This window comes from Ptychodera flava, chromosome 16 (genome assembly GCF_041260155.1).
Source record: "Ptychodera flava strain L36383 chromosome 16, AS_Pfla_20210202, whole genome shotgun sequence".
NCBI lineage: Eukaryota > Metazoa > Hemichordata > Enteropneusta > Ptychoderidae > Ptychodera > Ptychodera flava.
The window spans coordinates 30449191-30463066 of NC_091943.1; the positions used below are offsets into that span (position 1 = coordinate 30449191).

Genomic DNA, 13876 nt, shown 5'->3' on the forward strand with positions numbered 1-13876 from the left:
GACAAAATCAGGTGAGCCGTGCCATCATGGAAAACTTCCGGAAATTAAGACAAGCGCGATTGAAAAAAAAAGCTTTATCCGCATTTCTGTATTATATATGAAGCATTCAATTGAAAATACCAACGTCTCCACTCACCAGGGTTTGATATGTATGCACACTGGTGATCGAATTCGTTCACGGATTGTTATATTGGTGACATATTTTCATCGGAGGGTGGCTACCGTCTATGAAAACAGATATGCCTGAATTTTGAACAGCACAGTCGGCCTTGATAGCAGTGTGACAAACTTGTAACGATAGCTTAAGACGTTTGGAATGCTATGAACTACAGATGGGAGAGATTTCTATTAATGTTTGAGATGTCGAATGACAGAAGAAGTAACCCGCATAGGCAATCATTAAATATGCATGCTCTGGATTCGAAAAAGCCTTGGAAGTCAGTCTGAAGGACATAACTTGCAGAATTGTTAATTAGGTATTGGACGCACGGCATCGCGAGCATTTTTCTGCATTTTTTATTTTTTCAAAAGAATTTGCAAAATTTTCCATGGCAAGGTTCGAGACTCTCAGAAAGCATGATCTTGAGGAATTCGGCTGAAAGGTGTATTTATAAACTGGGGCAGGTTAGTATGTTTCTCTTCAACTCTAGGTAAGGTGACAGTTAACTGACAGGAAATATGTAAAAGCACTTGGTATCAATTCTGTGGCAAATAATGATTATGCATTTCACGGACTCGGCTGTGAAATGTCACGCACGAGCAGGAATTGATGGAATGATAGACTGAAGGACGGTCGTGTGAGGAGGTCAGTGGGAGGGTTATGAATGAATTCTGGGATGAAGGGAGGAGGGTGAGTGTATGCAAGTTCCGAGATATTGGTGCGGACGTCATGGATTACAAAATGTAGGATAAAACAGCAAATTGAGAAAAAAAATCATCTCAAATTTTGTAAAACCACTCTACAATCTAACAGACAAGCTTGAAATGCAGCTGTGAGGGGCTAACTCGGACAATATCCAATTCCACTCAAAGGTAAACTCAACGTCATCAAGGTTACACATAGTGCAACTCCCACCAAATAATCTCGCCAAAGAAGCTTTCATGGAGCAACTACTAAACAATTTAAAGGCGGATCTTGGTTTAACTCTTTAAATGCTTTAATTAAAGAAAATGTACTGAACTTACTCCTTAATAAAATTCCATCACTGGACCCAACAAAAGCTATCATTTGGTTAATGAAAATAAATTTCATTGCCAAATATAAAGTCTTTTGGGAAAAATGATAGTTAATTAAAACACCACTTTTGATTGGACCATACTTGACACAATTACAATTGGAGAAAAGAAAACTACTCACTGAGCTACGCATAAGTAATCATGACCTAGCAATTAAAAAAGGGCAGACGTACTATTCTAAATTTAAAAACTCCAATTCCTAATGGATACTGCACTCAATGGAACACTTAATAGTATTGAAGATAAAATGCACTTTTTGTTAGTCTGTCCAAAATATAAAGTTCAAAGAAGTAACTTTCTCAACAAAATTAAACTCGCGACTGAACAACACTCAAATCAGCTCATTTTGCTACTGACAAAGCACGGTCCGTTGAGGGACCCTGGACAAAGCAATAATAGCAAGAGGTCAGAGTACGGTCAGACTCATATGCGTACGCACATAGCAAAAGGAATCCTTGGATAACATAGACGTCATGCCTGCGTAAAGCGAAAAACACATTAAACAATAAACTTGTCGACCATCCGAACAGGCAGAGAGAGAACATCACCTATCGCCCCTTCATTTGACCTAGTGATTATACGACCTTTCAACGACGTCACACCTGAATACAGAGGTTTTATACAAAGGCCAATAAAAAGGACACCATGGCAGGACGCGACAGGACGTTTCCTATCATCGACTTTTCTGCATACAGTCTGCAGCGCACTTCCCCTGATCGCGAGACATTCACGAACCTAATCGACAGTGTCCGCAATTCTCTGTCTTCGGATGGATTTCTGTATCTGTCGAATCACGGCATAAGTAAAGAGGAGGTAGGATTTCTGAGTCTTTTCACATCGAGTATCTTTCACTTTGTGGAGCGGGAAAAACTCTCAAGGACATTCAAGGTTAACGTTTCCTCTATGCAGACTACGTTCCTTATAGAGAAATACAAGAATGCTTGGCAGTTAACCATTATATACCTCTTATAGCCAGGTCTATAGATTGAAGAGCTATCAATTAGCAAAGTATATGGTATACTTCTTGATATACTTCTTGAATTACGAGCGATCGCTATTACATAGAATGTGAATGGAAGATCATCAGACATGTCTGACAGCAAGAACAATTCATTTACAAGGCGTGTCCTTGTGACATAAGCGTGCGTTTCACCATAGAATTCTTTGATAATAATATCACTGGACGGCTTTGAACGCAAGAAGTTTTACTTCAACCAACCTCGTAATGTAATAGCCCTTCGGTCTACCACAGCTCAGAGACGCTAAGGTGCGTTCACAAATAACGGTGAGGGGGTAGGAGCTGGAGAAATCGCGATTAAAAATCTTATTTTTTTCAGACCCCCCTCAATACCCTAAAAAAATTTCAAGTCCCCCGTCTATATCATCAAAATTTTTCAAGTCCCCTAATTATCATACGCTGCATATTTATTAGGGGTACACGAAAAGTAAAAATAAACTAGAATTGGGTAGTTCTGCTCGCAAATGTACAGTTCGACACTACCTGTTATAAGCAGTTTGTAGAGCCTTATTGCTAAGGTAAGTTCTTAAATTGATTCATTTTTAAACGCATTAGTTGACTTTTTGGATTTATCAGTCAAAGCCGACTTGAGTTCAAATCCAACTCTGGCACCTGCCGAAGAGCACACAAAATGGCGATCATGACAGAGTATGCAAATGAATTCCTTGCTACATTTTGCCACATTGTGAAAAAACTGATCGCAGAGACCTACCAAAAATATTTTTTTCAAAAGCACAATACATGTATGACTCAGATTGACAATACTGGAAGGTTAAATATTCCATACGATAAAACGTTTTAATCTCTTACATCTTGGGTGTAATAATTGCAAATTTAGTAAAAAATAAATGATTCCATTGAGTTCATTTTTTCTCTGAAATTGGACTTTTTAGTTTTCAAAGTTTTACTTTTGTGTTATTTTTCTTTAATATGATTATTCTCATATGCCAGAATTCAAAAAATTCCCGATGCTTTCAAGTCTCCTGGTCTTCCATATCATGCGTTGCTCTCTATGTCTGAACTGGTGTACAAGTATATTTCACTGTCATGAGCGTGACGGTCATTGACCCAAACTTTTCTTGAACTACATCAGAGTCACGGCTATCTCTGTCAGTGCAGGTATGCAGTGACACTGCACAGCAGGGCAGCTGTATATACGTTGATAATTTTGACAATATTTTTGTTCAGTTTATACAACTGCGTTTTTGTTCTACTCTCTGCAGCATGTTGCTCTGTCAAGTATTCAGCTTGCCAACACAGCCTATGTATGTGTACCATGCATTTATATCATTGACAATTAAGTGACTTTCAGTCTGGACTCTAATTCAATTATCATCCAATACATATTTACATCTAAAGGCTTTGTCGACGAACTGAATATCGTTTATTAAGTGTTTGCAATTCCATTTAACTAACATCGCATATTTGCATATTCAATGAACTTTCACACACACTGAATTATTTGTGGAAGAAATTGATGAAAATTAAAAAAGTTAATTGAAAATTGAAATTTAAGACACATGGATAATTAGATCTCTAAATATTTTAATGATCAGTATCATTTTAATTTGAGCTATAAAACAATGAGAACTTAAAATTTGAGGAACACGGTACAAATATTGCACGCAACAGTATTGTCGGTTTGTGCTATATAATCACCATTCGCATATTTAGGGAACTTTTGAAATTTTGCTGGTATCTCTTGAATGTCCTCGCCAACTTCGATGCTAGTGAATAAAACAATAACAGGACATGGGCATATCGAATGACCGCAAGACTGGTATCTCTTGAATGTCCTCGCCAACTTCGATGCTAGTGAATAAAACAATAACAGGACATGGGCATATCGAATGACCGCAAGACTGATGTAGAGTTGGCCCACGCCGGAAAAACTAAGATAATTCTAAAGGAAGGAGGGGGGGGGGGGGTAGTTACTTTCTGAAGCTGTCTTAGGCCCCCTAAGAATGTGATTTTTAAAACGAAAAAGTTGTTCAGCGTTCTTCGTTTAACATAACTGTAACCATGACTGAATCAAAAACTTACGGAAAACAATACAATCTCAGAGAAAAGTGTGTTTTACTTTACAGACAAAGGCATTCACCTAAGTCTCTGATATACACCGGCATACACTCAGGTCATATTGTTTGGGTAACATGGTGCGATACTGTTCAAAAGATAGGGCAAATGGTTAAAGTGCATATGGTTAAAGTGCATAAGTGCAACCCAGCAGTTGTTGAGGATTGAATTGTGAATAATCACGTAAAACAGAAACTTTGACCTCACTGCATGTCGATGCTCAGCACAGTATGCAATACATTCTGATACACACACTCTGCACGATCTTGTCATTTAACTTCCTAGCTATCATTTATCAACGGATGTCAATATTCCGCTCTTATCACCCCGTTAGTTCTTACTATCTCCGTGTAGGAATAACACTGAGTCCATTGTCCACCTCTATAATCCCCGTCAGATGCCAACATGTGTTTTATCAGTCAGGCTGTTTCTGAGTTCGATGGTGAAGCTGCCTGTAGTATTCAAAATGAATAAGTCCATCGTTTACCTCTATTCTCCCGGCCAGATGCCAACACGTCGGCTGCGTTCACAAATAACGGTTAGGGGGGCTGGAGGAATCGTCATTGAAATCTTATTTTTTCAGATCCCCCCGCTTAATGCCCTCAAAATTTTCAAGCCCCCGTCTATATCATCAAAAATTTTCAAGTCCCCTCCAAATTATCATCAATGTTCTTCCCAGGATTTTCTGTTAACACTGGAGACAATTTGCATAACAATAAATACAATTGTTATGCTAATGTTTGTATTGTGTACCAAAAAGTAAAGAGTGGCGGCCACCACTCTATAATTGCTCAGGGTATAACACTGATCATATAGCTGCATATGTATTAGGGATGCACGCAAAGAAAATATAAACATCTATTGGGCAGTTCTGCTCGGAAATGTTTAACACTACCTGTTATAAGCAGTTTGTAGAGCCATATTCCTAAGGCAAGTTCATAAATTGATTCATTTTTAAAGACACCAGTGGACTTTTTTGATTTATCAGTCAAATCTGACTTTAGTTAATCCAACTCAATCTGGCCACGCCAATCATGGCACCTGCCGGAGCACACAAAATAATGACCATGAGAGAGTATGCAAATCGTGAATTTCTGGCTACATCAAATGCTAGTTATAAGTTGTACAAAATTGACAAAACTGGAAGGTTAAAGAATTCCATCAAATAAATGTGTTAATCGCTGAAATTTTTGGTGAAATTTTTGGTGAATGTGGTAAAATTAAAATTATTCCATCTTGTCACACATTTTTCAGTTAAATTAGAGTCTTTACTGTGCAAAGTTTTACTTTTAGTGTTATTTTACGATGAGAATATGAAAGTTTAGAAAATCAAGCATGGTGACCCCTATCTTTTTCTTTAATATTTGATTATTCTAATTTGCCAGAATTCAAAAATCCCTGATGACTGTTAAGTCTTCTGGTCTTCCATGTGTTGCTTTCTGGTCTGATCTTGTGTACAAATATGTTTCACCGTCATGAGTGTCACATGACCCAAATTCTTCTTCAGCTACTTCATAGTCAGAGCTATCTCTGTCACTACTGCTATAGTATACAGTAACAGTGACACTGCCTGTAGGCAGTAGCAGGGCAGTAGCTGTATTAAACTTGATAATTTTGACAATAATTTTGTTCAGTTTATACAACTGCATTCTTGTTCTACTCCCGACAGTGTGTTGAACTGTCCAGTATTAAGCTTGCCAACACAGCCTGTAAATATGTATCCCGCATTTGTATCATTGACAAATACTTTCTGTCTGGACTCTAATTCAATTGTCACCCAATATTCCTGTGTGCAGGCTTTTGTGTGCATACTGTAGGGAGACACCAAGCAGCTGTATTTGATATATTGCATAGAATTATTGAAAAACTTATCAACAGTTGTAGCTTCTTTCCCGATACTAGGCCTAATTGTTTGCTTCTAACGAAATTCATACATTTTTAGATTTTTTCGAGACAAAAGTAATGAAATGATACGAAATGGTTCTAGATCTTGTATGATTACAACTAACATTAAAACAATATCTTCTATAATTACAACTAACATTAAAACAATCGAATAACATTAAAATGCTATGAAATTTCATTGAATTTCCAACCAAACCCTAAAATCGTTAAAGAAGGGAACCAAAAAAATTTTCAGGTCTCCCCTGTAGGTAGAGCAAAACTTTCAAGTCCCCCTCTCTACTCCCTCCAAAATTTTCGAATCCCCCTGAATTCCTCCAGCCCGTGAACGCAGCCTTATACTGTTTCTGAGTTCGAACGTGTAGCTGCCCCTCTTTTACATGTATTGTACCCACCGTTGTAATTGTTATGATTTTCAAGACACGGGTATATTTAAAGACTACAGCTGATGCAGACTTGGTCCACGACCGACAAGTTTACAAGTTCACATAATTCTAGGTTGGGTGGGGGCGGGGTGGGGGCAAATCCCTACACGATATGATCCCTGAATTCTTTGGTTAGCTCACGTTATCACTCGAGAGCTATCGTCGTACCTATGCCATTCTGTGTGCCTGCCATTGTGTCCTTTGAAGCAATGTCTTGAATTTTAAAGGTCTCATTGCATCTGACTCAAATCTTTTGCGTACAGTGTGTTTGGCTATAGCGAGAATTGACTGATTTTGGTTTTTGGAGGAGGTCGATATTATAATTCATGCCAATTATTTAAGGGATATTTTCATAATGACGAAATTAGATCTGGTATAAATAAGTATTTTGGAAATATACCGCTTATTTCCATATCCAACGAACTTTCATAATTATGGGATTATTTGTGGAAGGAAGTTGCTTTTGTCAAAACACGCTCCGTGATTCTAATTGCTGCGTTTTTACATCATGTAATTTCTCATGTCTAGGGTGCGCTCATAAAGACATCCAGTTTGTTTGACGTTTAAAACAACGTTTTATTTAAGGTCACTGTTCTCCAATCATAAAAAAACTATCAAAATTATGAATCCCAATGCTAAGCTTGTCAATTTTTCTTTTGTACAACGCTTAATGCTCTCGTTATCCCCTCGTATAGTCCACACGATTTATCTCTAATTTACTGAAAGGGCACGGACGGCCCGGGTGAGTGATCTTCAAAGTTGACCTTTGACCCTATGTTGTCACCTTCTCAACAGGTCGATAAAGCGTTTTCGCAAGCTTTGAAATTCTTCAAACTCACAAAAGACGTCAAGGCCAAATATGCCAAGGATGATGAGACATCATCTAACTATGGTTACTGTGAAAGTGGAAGAGAAACGTGAGTTACTGTGTGGCCTGATTTCAACAGTTTCAGTAGCCATGATTCCCGCTCGTATTTTGTAAACAGAGAAAAATAAGGATATGGCTAAACGCCAGTTGATCTTCAGAACCTCCGTATCCAAAAGCAACATCAGTCCTTAAACAAACTACGAACTACCAAAGTCTAATGAATTTTGGATGCAGTCTCATGTACTGTTTATTATGAAACTGTATCAAAAATTAGTTATATCGAATGTTGTTGTCTTCGTCATACCCTTCTCCGAATATGTGTTACGTACCGAGCAAGAAATGCGGATTAATGATATTTTCTGAATGGTTCAATGAATTACAATGTCGTTACTTAAAGTCTTTTTTAAATGTTATACATGCCCTTTTCACCCAACCACTTAAGACGTTTGCCATGGAATCAAAGGAAAAAAGCATGCTATGGTTTTTACCTTTTCACTCCATAGGTTGAACCCTCATAGACCAGCAGATTTCAAAGAGAGTTTCCTCTACATTCCAAAACCCTTGGTCAAGGTAGGAATGACATACATAATGAAATTATTTTGCCTCTTTTCGAGCAACGTTTAGCAATCAACTTCTAACCATATAAAAGGATAAAATAGCTTACTATAGGAGAGATCTCTCTGTAGATTGCAAGAGGTATGAACAGATATTAAGGCTTATGCCTTTTACTTGAAATGACTAAAAGTGATTTGGGGTGTATTATATATATATATATATATATATATATATATATATATATATATATATATATATATATATTTTACACACACACATTTTTCTAATAAGATATTTCCCCTCTAAACCAGAAAATGCCTGAAGATGAGCTGCCGGATTTCGAGGAGACATTGTTGTCCCTCTATCAAAAGTGCGCACAACTTGGGAATCGTATGCTAGAAGTGCTCGCTAGAGGGCTGAACTTAAAGGTACTTTATGTGATTTCCTGCTGTAATTACTAGACAGTTCCCTTTATTCATGGAAGATGATAACCCAATGCTAACATATGTACAATTCAAGCTGGAAAACACATACGTTAAGGCCCCTTAGGTTGATAACTTTTGATACATTGTCCGGTAATTTATTTCTGTTTAGTAGAGTATCTAACTTTATCGCGCGAATCCTGTTGAAATGCCATATTTCGACATGTCAACATAACTGTGCTTATGGCGCGGTAGAAGGAAAAACAAACATCATTGAAATATTATGATAAAAATTTACAGTCACCTGTGTCTGTGATTTAATGAGGCTTTGTTAAAAACCCCAACTGTACAAGTTTATTCAATGTTTGGAATATTAGCCAAAAAGGAAAAAGTATTGTCCCTACAAATATAGACATGTAAGATTCTTATGCATCGGAAAAATAAATGAGCTATGCGGAATATAATAGGTTTTCATTTGTCACCATGATGATATCATATCACAGCTGTTACGACTACTTCGGCGATGAATGTGAAACTGTTTTTTTTTCTGTTTATGTATATTTTCCATTCTCATAATTGTCAATAGGATCCATATCACTTTGTAAAGGCAAATAAGGAAATTGGCGGCTCCGAAAACGAGACAATGATGAGATATATCCACTATCCGGCAATTGAGGATGACACGGAACTTGTAGAAGGTCAGATTCGATGTGGAGAACATACTGACTTTGGCCTGATTACGTTACTTTTCCAAGATGATAAAGGTGGTCTTGAGGTAAGAAACATCTTTTTTTTGACGTTCACTTTTATATCAAGCCATACCGTTTAGGATAAGGGTGGCCCCAATACACATGCTGAGGATAGTCAGTTTGTATTTTTTTTCATCACAAAAACAGTACGTTTTGATAACCATTTTGAAAAGGCCCTACGGTCCTGAGGTAGAGTACGTAACCTTCAAATTGGCACATTGTGAGCCAACGGTTAATTGGGTAGTACTCGACTTGCAAGAGAAAAGCTAAAAATTTAAGCTCGAACTTACCTCATGGAAACTTTAGACATTCATTCTCCTTCAAAATCGAGAATATAAATCAGGGATCACTGTGGGAGTTTTGGTAACTGGAGAAAGAAATTTACCGATATTGACATTCAAAATGATCGCTTTTCTATAACCTCTGTTGAGAAAAATTATTGAACTAAAACAAGGCGATGAAAAGAATTCATTAACTTCGCAATCTCCAAAAAGCAGCAGAGCACAAAAGGAGTTCATTGAGCGTTATAGAAAACTGTCTCCGAGGCGCAATCTACTTAAAAGATTATATGTCTATGTTCGGGAAAAATTCGATCTGAATTCGACAAGACTATCGGGCTTCATTTTCGAATGGTTCACTCCCTCGCATCTGAGAAATTTCCTGCGCGTGTATAATACCTGTCAAATATAATCTTGGGAACCAAGGAATTCATAATTGTCTGTACTTTCTTTTATACAGTAAATTCATCAAGCACATCCATCAAGTAGGAGGCGATATACAATGTGGTTTCATTGTATGTTCCATTTGTCCGACCATGACAAAAGTTGACATGAGTCGCTGTGTCTATACAAACGATACGTTGTATACATATTTTTATGTAGTGCCCCCATGTGAAAGATCGTAGAAATCGGAGACCATTGAAATGATAAACTATCCTCACTTAATTTCTTTCAATCTTGGAAAGAAATGCCAAGTACTCGTCCTAATAAACATGGTGTCAACCTCGCACAGTTGTATCAGTCAAATAAACCAAAACGGAATTTTTATTTCTGCCGTATCTAGGTTCAGACAAAGGATGGTGAGTTCATTCCCGTCCCGCCAATAGAAGGGACCATCGTCGTAAACATAGGTGACTTGATGCAGAGGTGGACCACTGATAAGCTGGTTTCAAATGTGAGTATAGGCACTGACCCAAGTTTGGCAAAAAGAAAAATACAAAATTGTTTGCATGTTTCAAATACATGTATTGCTAGACTGTAAAATCGTGATGTAAAATAAAAAAAAATCTGCGAGTTACATACCCGTCGACTATAGGCTCTGTAAGACTGAGTCCCTCCATCTACGACTGTGGTCAGAGTTATTAGAAGGGAAAATAAACCGCGGACCTGTAATTCAAAACTGGACCCAGCTCTCAGTGTATGTGAAGAATGTTTCAAATCTGAATGAATGGAGAGAATAAGAAATTGCATATTCGTACACTATATATACAGTCTTATACTCATCGAGCGCATGCGGGCTCATGAATAAATCTCTGTTAACGTTACATAAATCACACGCCCTGTTACCGGGAAAATCAATTGTGCTCTTCGGCAGCGCCAGTATAAACAGTGGAAGAGAGACTTGCTTCTACTGTCTATCGTCGCAGGAGCAGATCACGGCCGAGACCACGCTCTGTATTCTACCTATTGATTCTTGCTATTAATCGATTAAAGTTTTCCACTGTTTGAAAAAAAGACTTGTGAGGTAAAAGATTTAGAACATATAGGACCGGTGATGTTTTTGACGAACGAGAAGGTAAGCGTGCATCTAAGTGCACTTGATAGACATATATGATGAAGCCAACCACAGCAACTTACTGAAAATTATTGAATTCTGTAATAGGTTCACCGTGTTGTCATGCCGAAAGATGAAGACGCCAGGCGTTCGAGTCGACTTTCTATCAGCTTCTTCTACTACCCTGACAGGGATTACGTTGTGAATTGCATCGATGGCAGTGACAAATATCAACCAATAACAATGGGCGAATTCCTGAAACAGAAGCTTGAGGAAGCTTATCTGTATTGAGTATATATAATTGCTGAGGTCGGATGACTGGTGGGAAACGGCTGAATGTTGTGCCCGAATAATGCAGTACTCACTACTTCCTGCAGTATTAAGAAATCTGCTTGATCTCTCACATTTGTGCAAAATTGTTCAACTGAATTATTGGAAGACTGCTGTCCCTAAACTAGCTAAACATTCGCTTCTCAACGTATACCTGATTTGTGTTAATACAGAACCAATCAACTACATGTATGTGCGAACGTCGCCTCACACACAATCATGGCATACTGACTTTTACAGAGTGTTCAATGTGTTCATAAAGATCTTTACCCTGAAATCTTTGCCACGTATATAAAACTTGTAAAAAATGATCAACAAAGCTATAACACGATAGTGACCTACCAGAACATCTTACAACAGTAATCTACAAGGTATTAGCAGTACTAGTATCACATACCCTACACATTAAGTGTCCTTGGTGCAAAACGTTTGTCTTTATACTCAGCGAAGTGTAATCGGAACAAACAAGGAGTTCGAATTATGAGAATTTAAGCAATTGACATCAAGGAAAGATTTGTTTCATTTATCGATTGGCGCTCCATAATTATTTTCCTTTTCAGTGTACCAGCTTCAATAAAGGTAATGTATAAGCCACTGCTGCCACAAATTTCCGGAATATACTTCTGTGTCAATCTCTGTATCATAAAAACATGGAAATTTTCATGACGCAGCAAGATGTTTGATGACAGCAGATCAAAACGGGTTTTATGTGCAAGCTAGAAAACAAAGAATGGAGAATTCTTAGCTCTTTGATCAATCAAAATTATATTTCAATTCAGATTGTCAGTAAATTTTAATTACCCGAATTTTACACAAATTGTCTTAGAGTATGGTGTAAAGTTAGGTGTAACATAACTAGTAACTATTCGAAGCGTTTATTGAGGAATAAGTTATACGACATGTTTGTTTCAATAATAATTTCTAATGATAATCTGTAAAATTTTATTTTACAAAAGTTCGGATAATAATGGAACATATGAATTCAAAAGCTGTTTATGAAATTCTCATGAAAGCTATTTTGATTAAGTCGAATTCCATAGCTGTTTTGGGAAAGATAATGTAATTGTCATTTTATTGATAAGATCAGTGGATGTTAGCCAATTTACGACGCGAAGATTACCAAATGCCTTGCGGCTATATCAACGGAAGAAAAGAAAAAAAACTCTCTCTGCGAATTATGTAAACGATGTGACGCGTTCAAACAGATGTAGGGACTTGGTATTTGCTAGGAAATATGTAGAAAATATTGTGATATAATTATTTGACTTTTTTAATTTTAAATTTTTTGTTGACGGAATTAAAATAAATACATGTATATAAGAATACTGAAAACTGTATATATGCCTCGGAGACAGATATTCGAACTCTCAATTTTTCACAATTATTTCTGATCTATCACGTATGATAGACAATTTTTTTCTGATCTATCACGTGTACGTACGTACATACATACATACATACGTACGTACGTACATACATACATACACACACACCACACACACATACATACACACACATACATACATACATACATACATACATACATACATACATACACACACACACATACATACATAGATACATAGATACATAGATACATAGATACATAGATACATACATACATACATACACACATACATACATACATACATACATACATACATATATACATAATACTTACATACATACATACATACATACATGTCACAAAGGTATTCAAAACTGCAAGTACGACATGATTCCATACACACTATCATCTTCTTATGTAAATTTATTGTGAATATGACTATAAATCGTGCGAGAAGTCCACCATCAGTGTGCATGTAGTAAAATACACGAATGCGAGTATGGACGTTTGTAGTTTAAATTCATTTGTTATATCTACTAATGAAGAAAGGGTCACACTAAAAACCACAGACTTTTTCAGGATTGTTATCCTAATTTACCAGCAATTTCCATAATGACAAAGCTTCTTCTGATTTGATCAGGTATCGGTGTCATAGGAAGCAGTGACTGTGCGTAACCTGTACGTTGCAAAACAAAACACTATCTATTGGATTTTGGTAGAACTCTGTCAGAATTCTTGCGAGGGAAATAAATCAAATGCAGGGCTCTGGTTTGAAAAAGCAAACACTTGACACGCCAAGAAGTCTATGACACAAGGCGTTGTCAAGAAATAAGAGTGACAACTCAAATACAGGCAGAGCTTTTAGTCTAAAAATACATGAATAAGTTTTCGTTTCTCAATACCGCTAAAGTGCAAAAGAAATAATGCATATGATTTAAAATCACAGGCTCTGGAAGTATCAACCGTACGTATTGCTTATAGCGCCATGCACACAATATTGAACTTGTCACTGTAATTTGCTTTCTAACAGAAGTACCCATTTTTGTTTCACACGAAAGTATATCGTAAGAGGAACCTTGATCAAATAAAAACAACTCTTGGGCAAACTTTGGAAACGCCAAGTATGAGTTCAGGCCAATTATGAGTATACAGTAACGAAAGCGGCGATACCACA

The 13876-nt window shown here is 37.0% G+C and overlaps 1 protein-coding gene across 1 annotated transcript; it reads left to right on the top strand.

The window, feature by feature from the left end:
* Positions 1-1733: 1733 nt before the first annotated feature.
* On the top strand, positions 1734-13242 carry LOC139114573 (uncharacterized). Its single transcript, XM_070676381.1, has 7 exons — positions 1734-2049; positions 7453-7574; positions 8029-8095; positions 8392-8508; positions 9089-9277; positions 10314-10424; positions 11133-13242. The coding sequence occupies exons 1-7, from the start codon at positions 1882-1884 to the stop codon at positions 11313-11315; spliced, it is 957 nt and encodes a 318-aa protein (XP_070532482.1). The 5' UTR covers positions 1734-1881; the 3' UTR covers positions 11316-13242.
* Positions 13243-13876: the final 634 nt, after the last annotated feature.

Bases quoted from the DNA above. Each gene is read 5' to 3' on its own strand.
- LOC139114573 (XM_070676381.1), top strand. From the start codon at position 1,882: ATGGCAGGACGCGACAGGACGTTTCCTATCATCGACTTTTCTGCATAC. The intron at 8,509-9,088 runs GTACTTTATGTG...AATTGTCAATAG, and splicing joins CTAGAGGGCTGAACTTAAAG to GATCCATATCACTTTGTAAA. The intron at 9,278-10,313 runs GTAAGAAACATC...TGCCGTATCTAG, and splicing joins ATGATAAAGGTGGTCTTGAG to GTTCAGACAAAGGATGGTGA.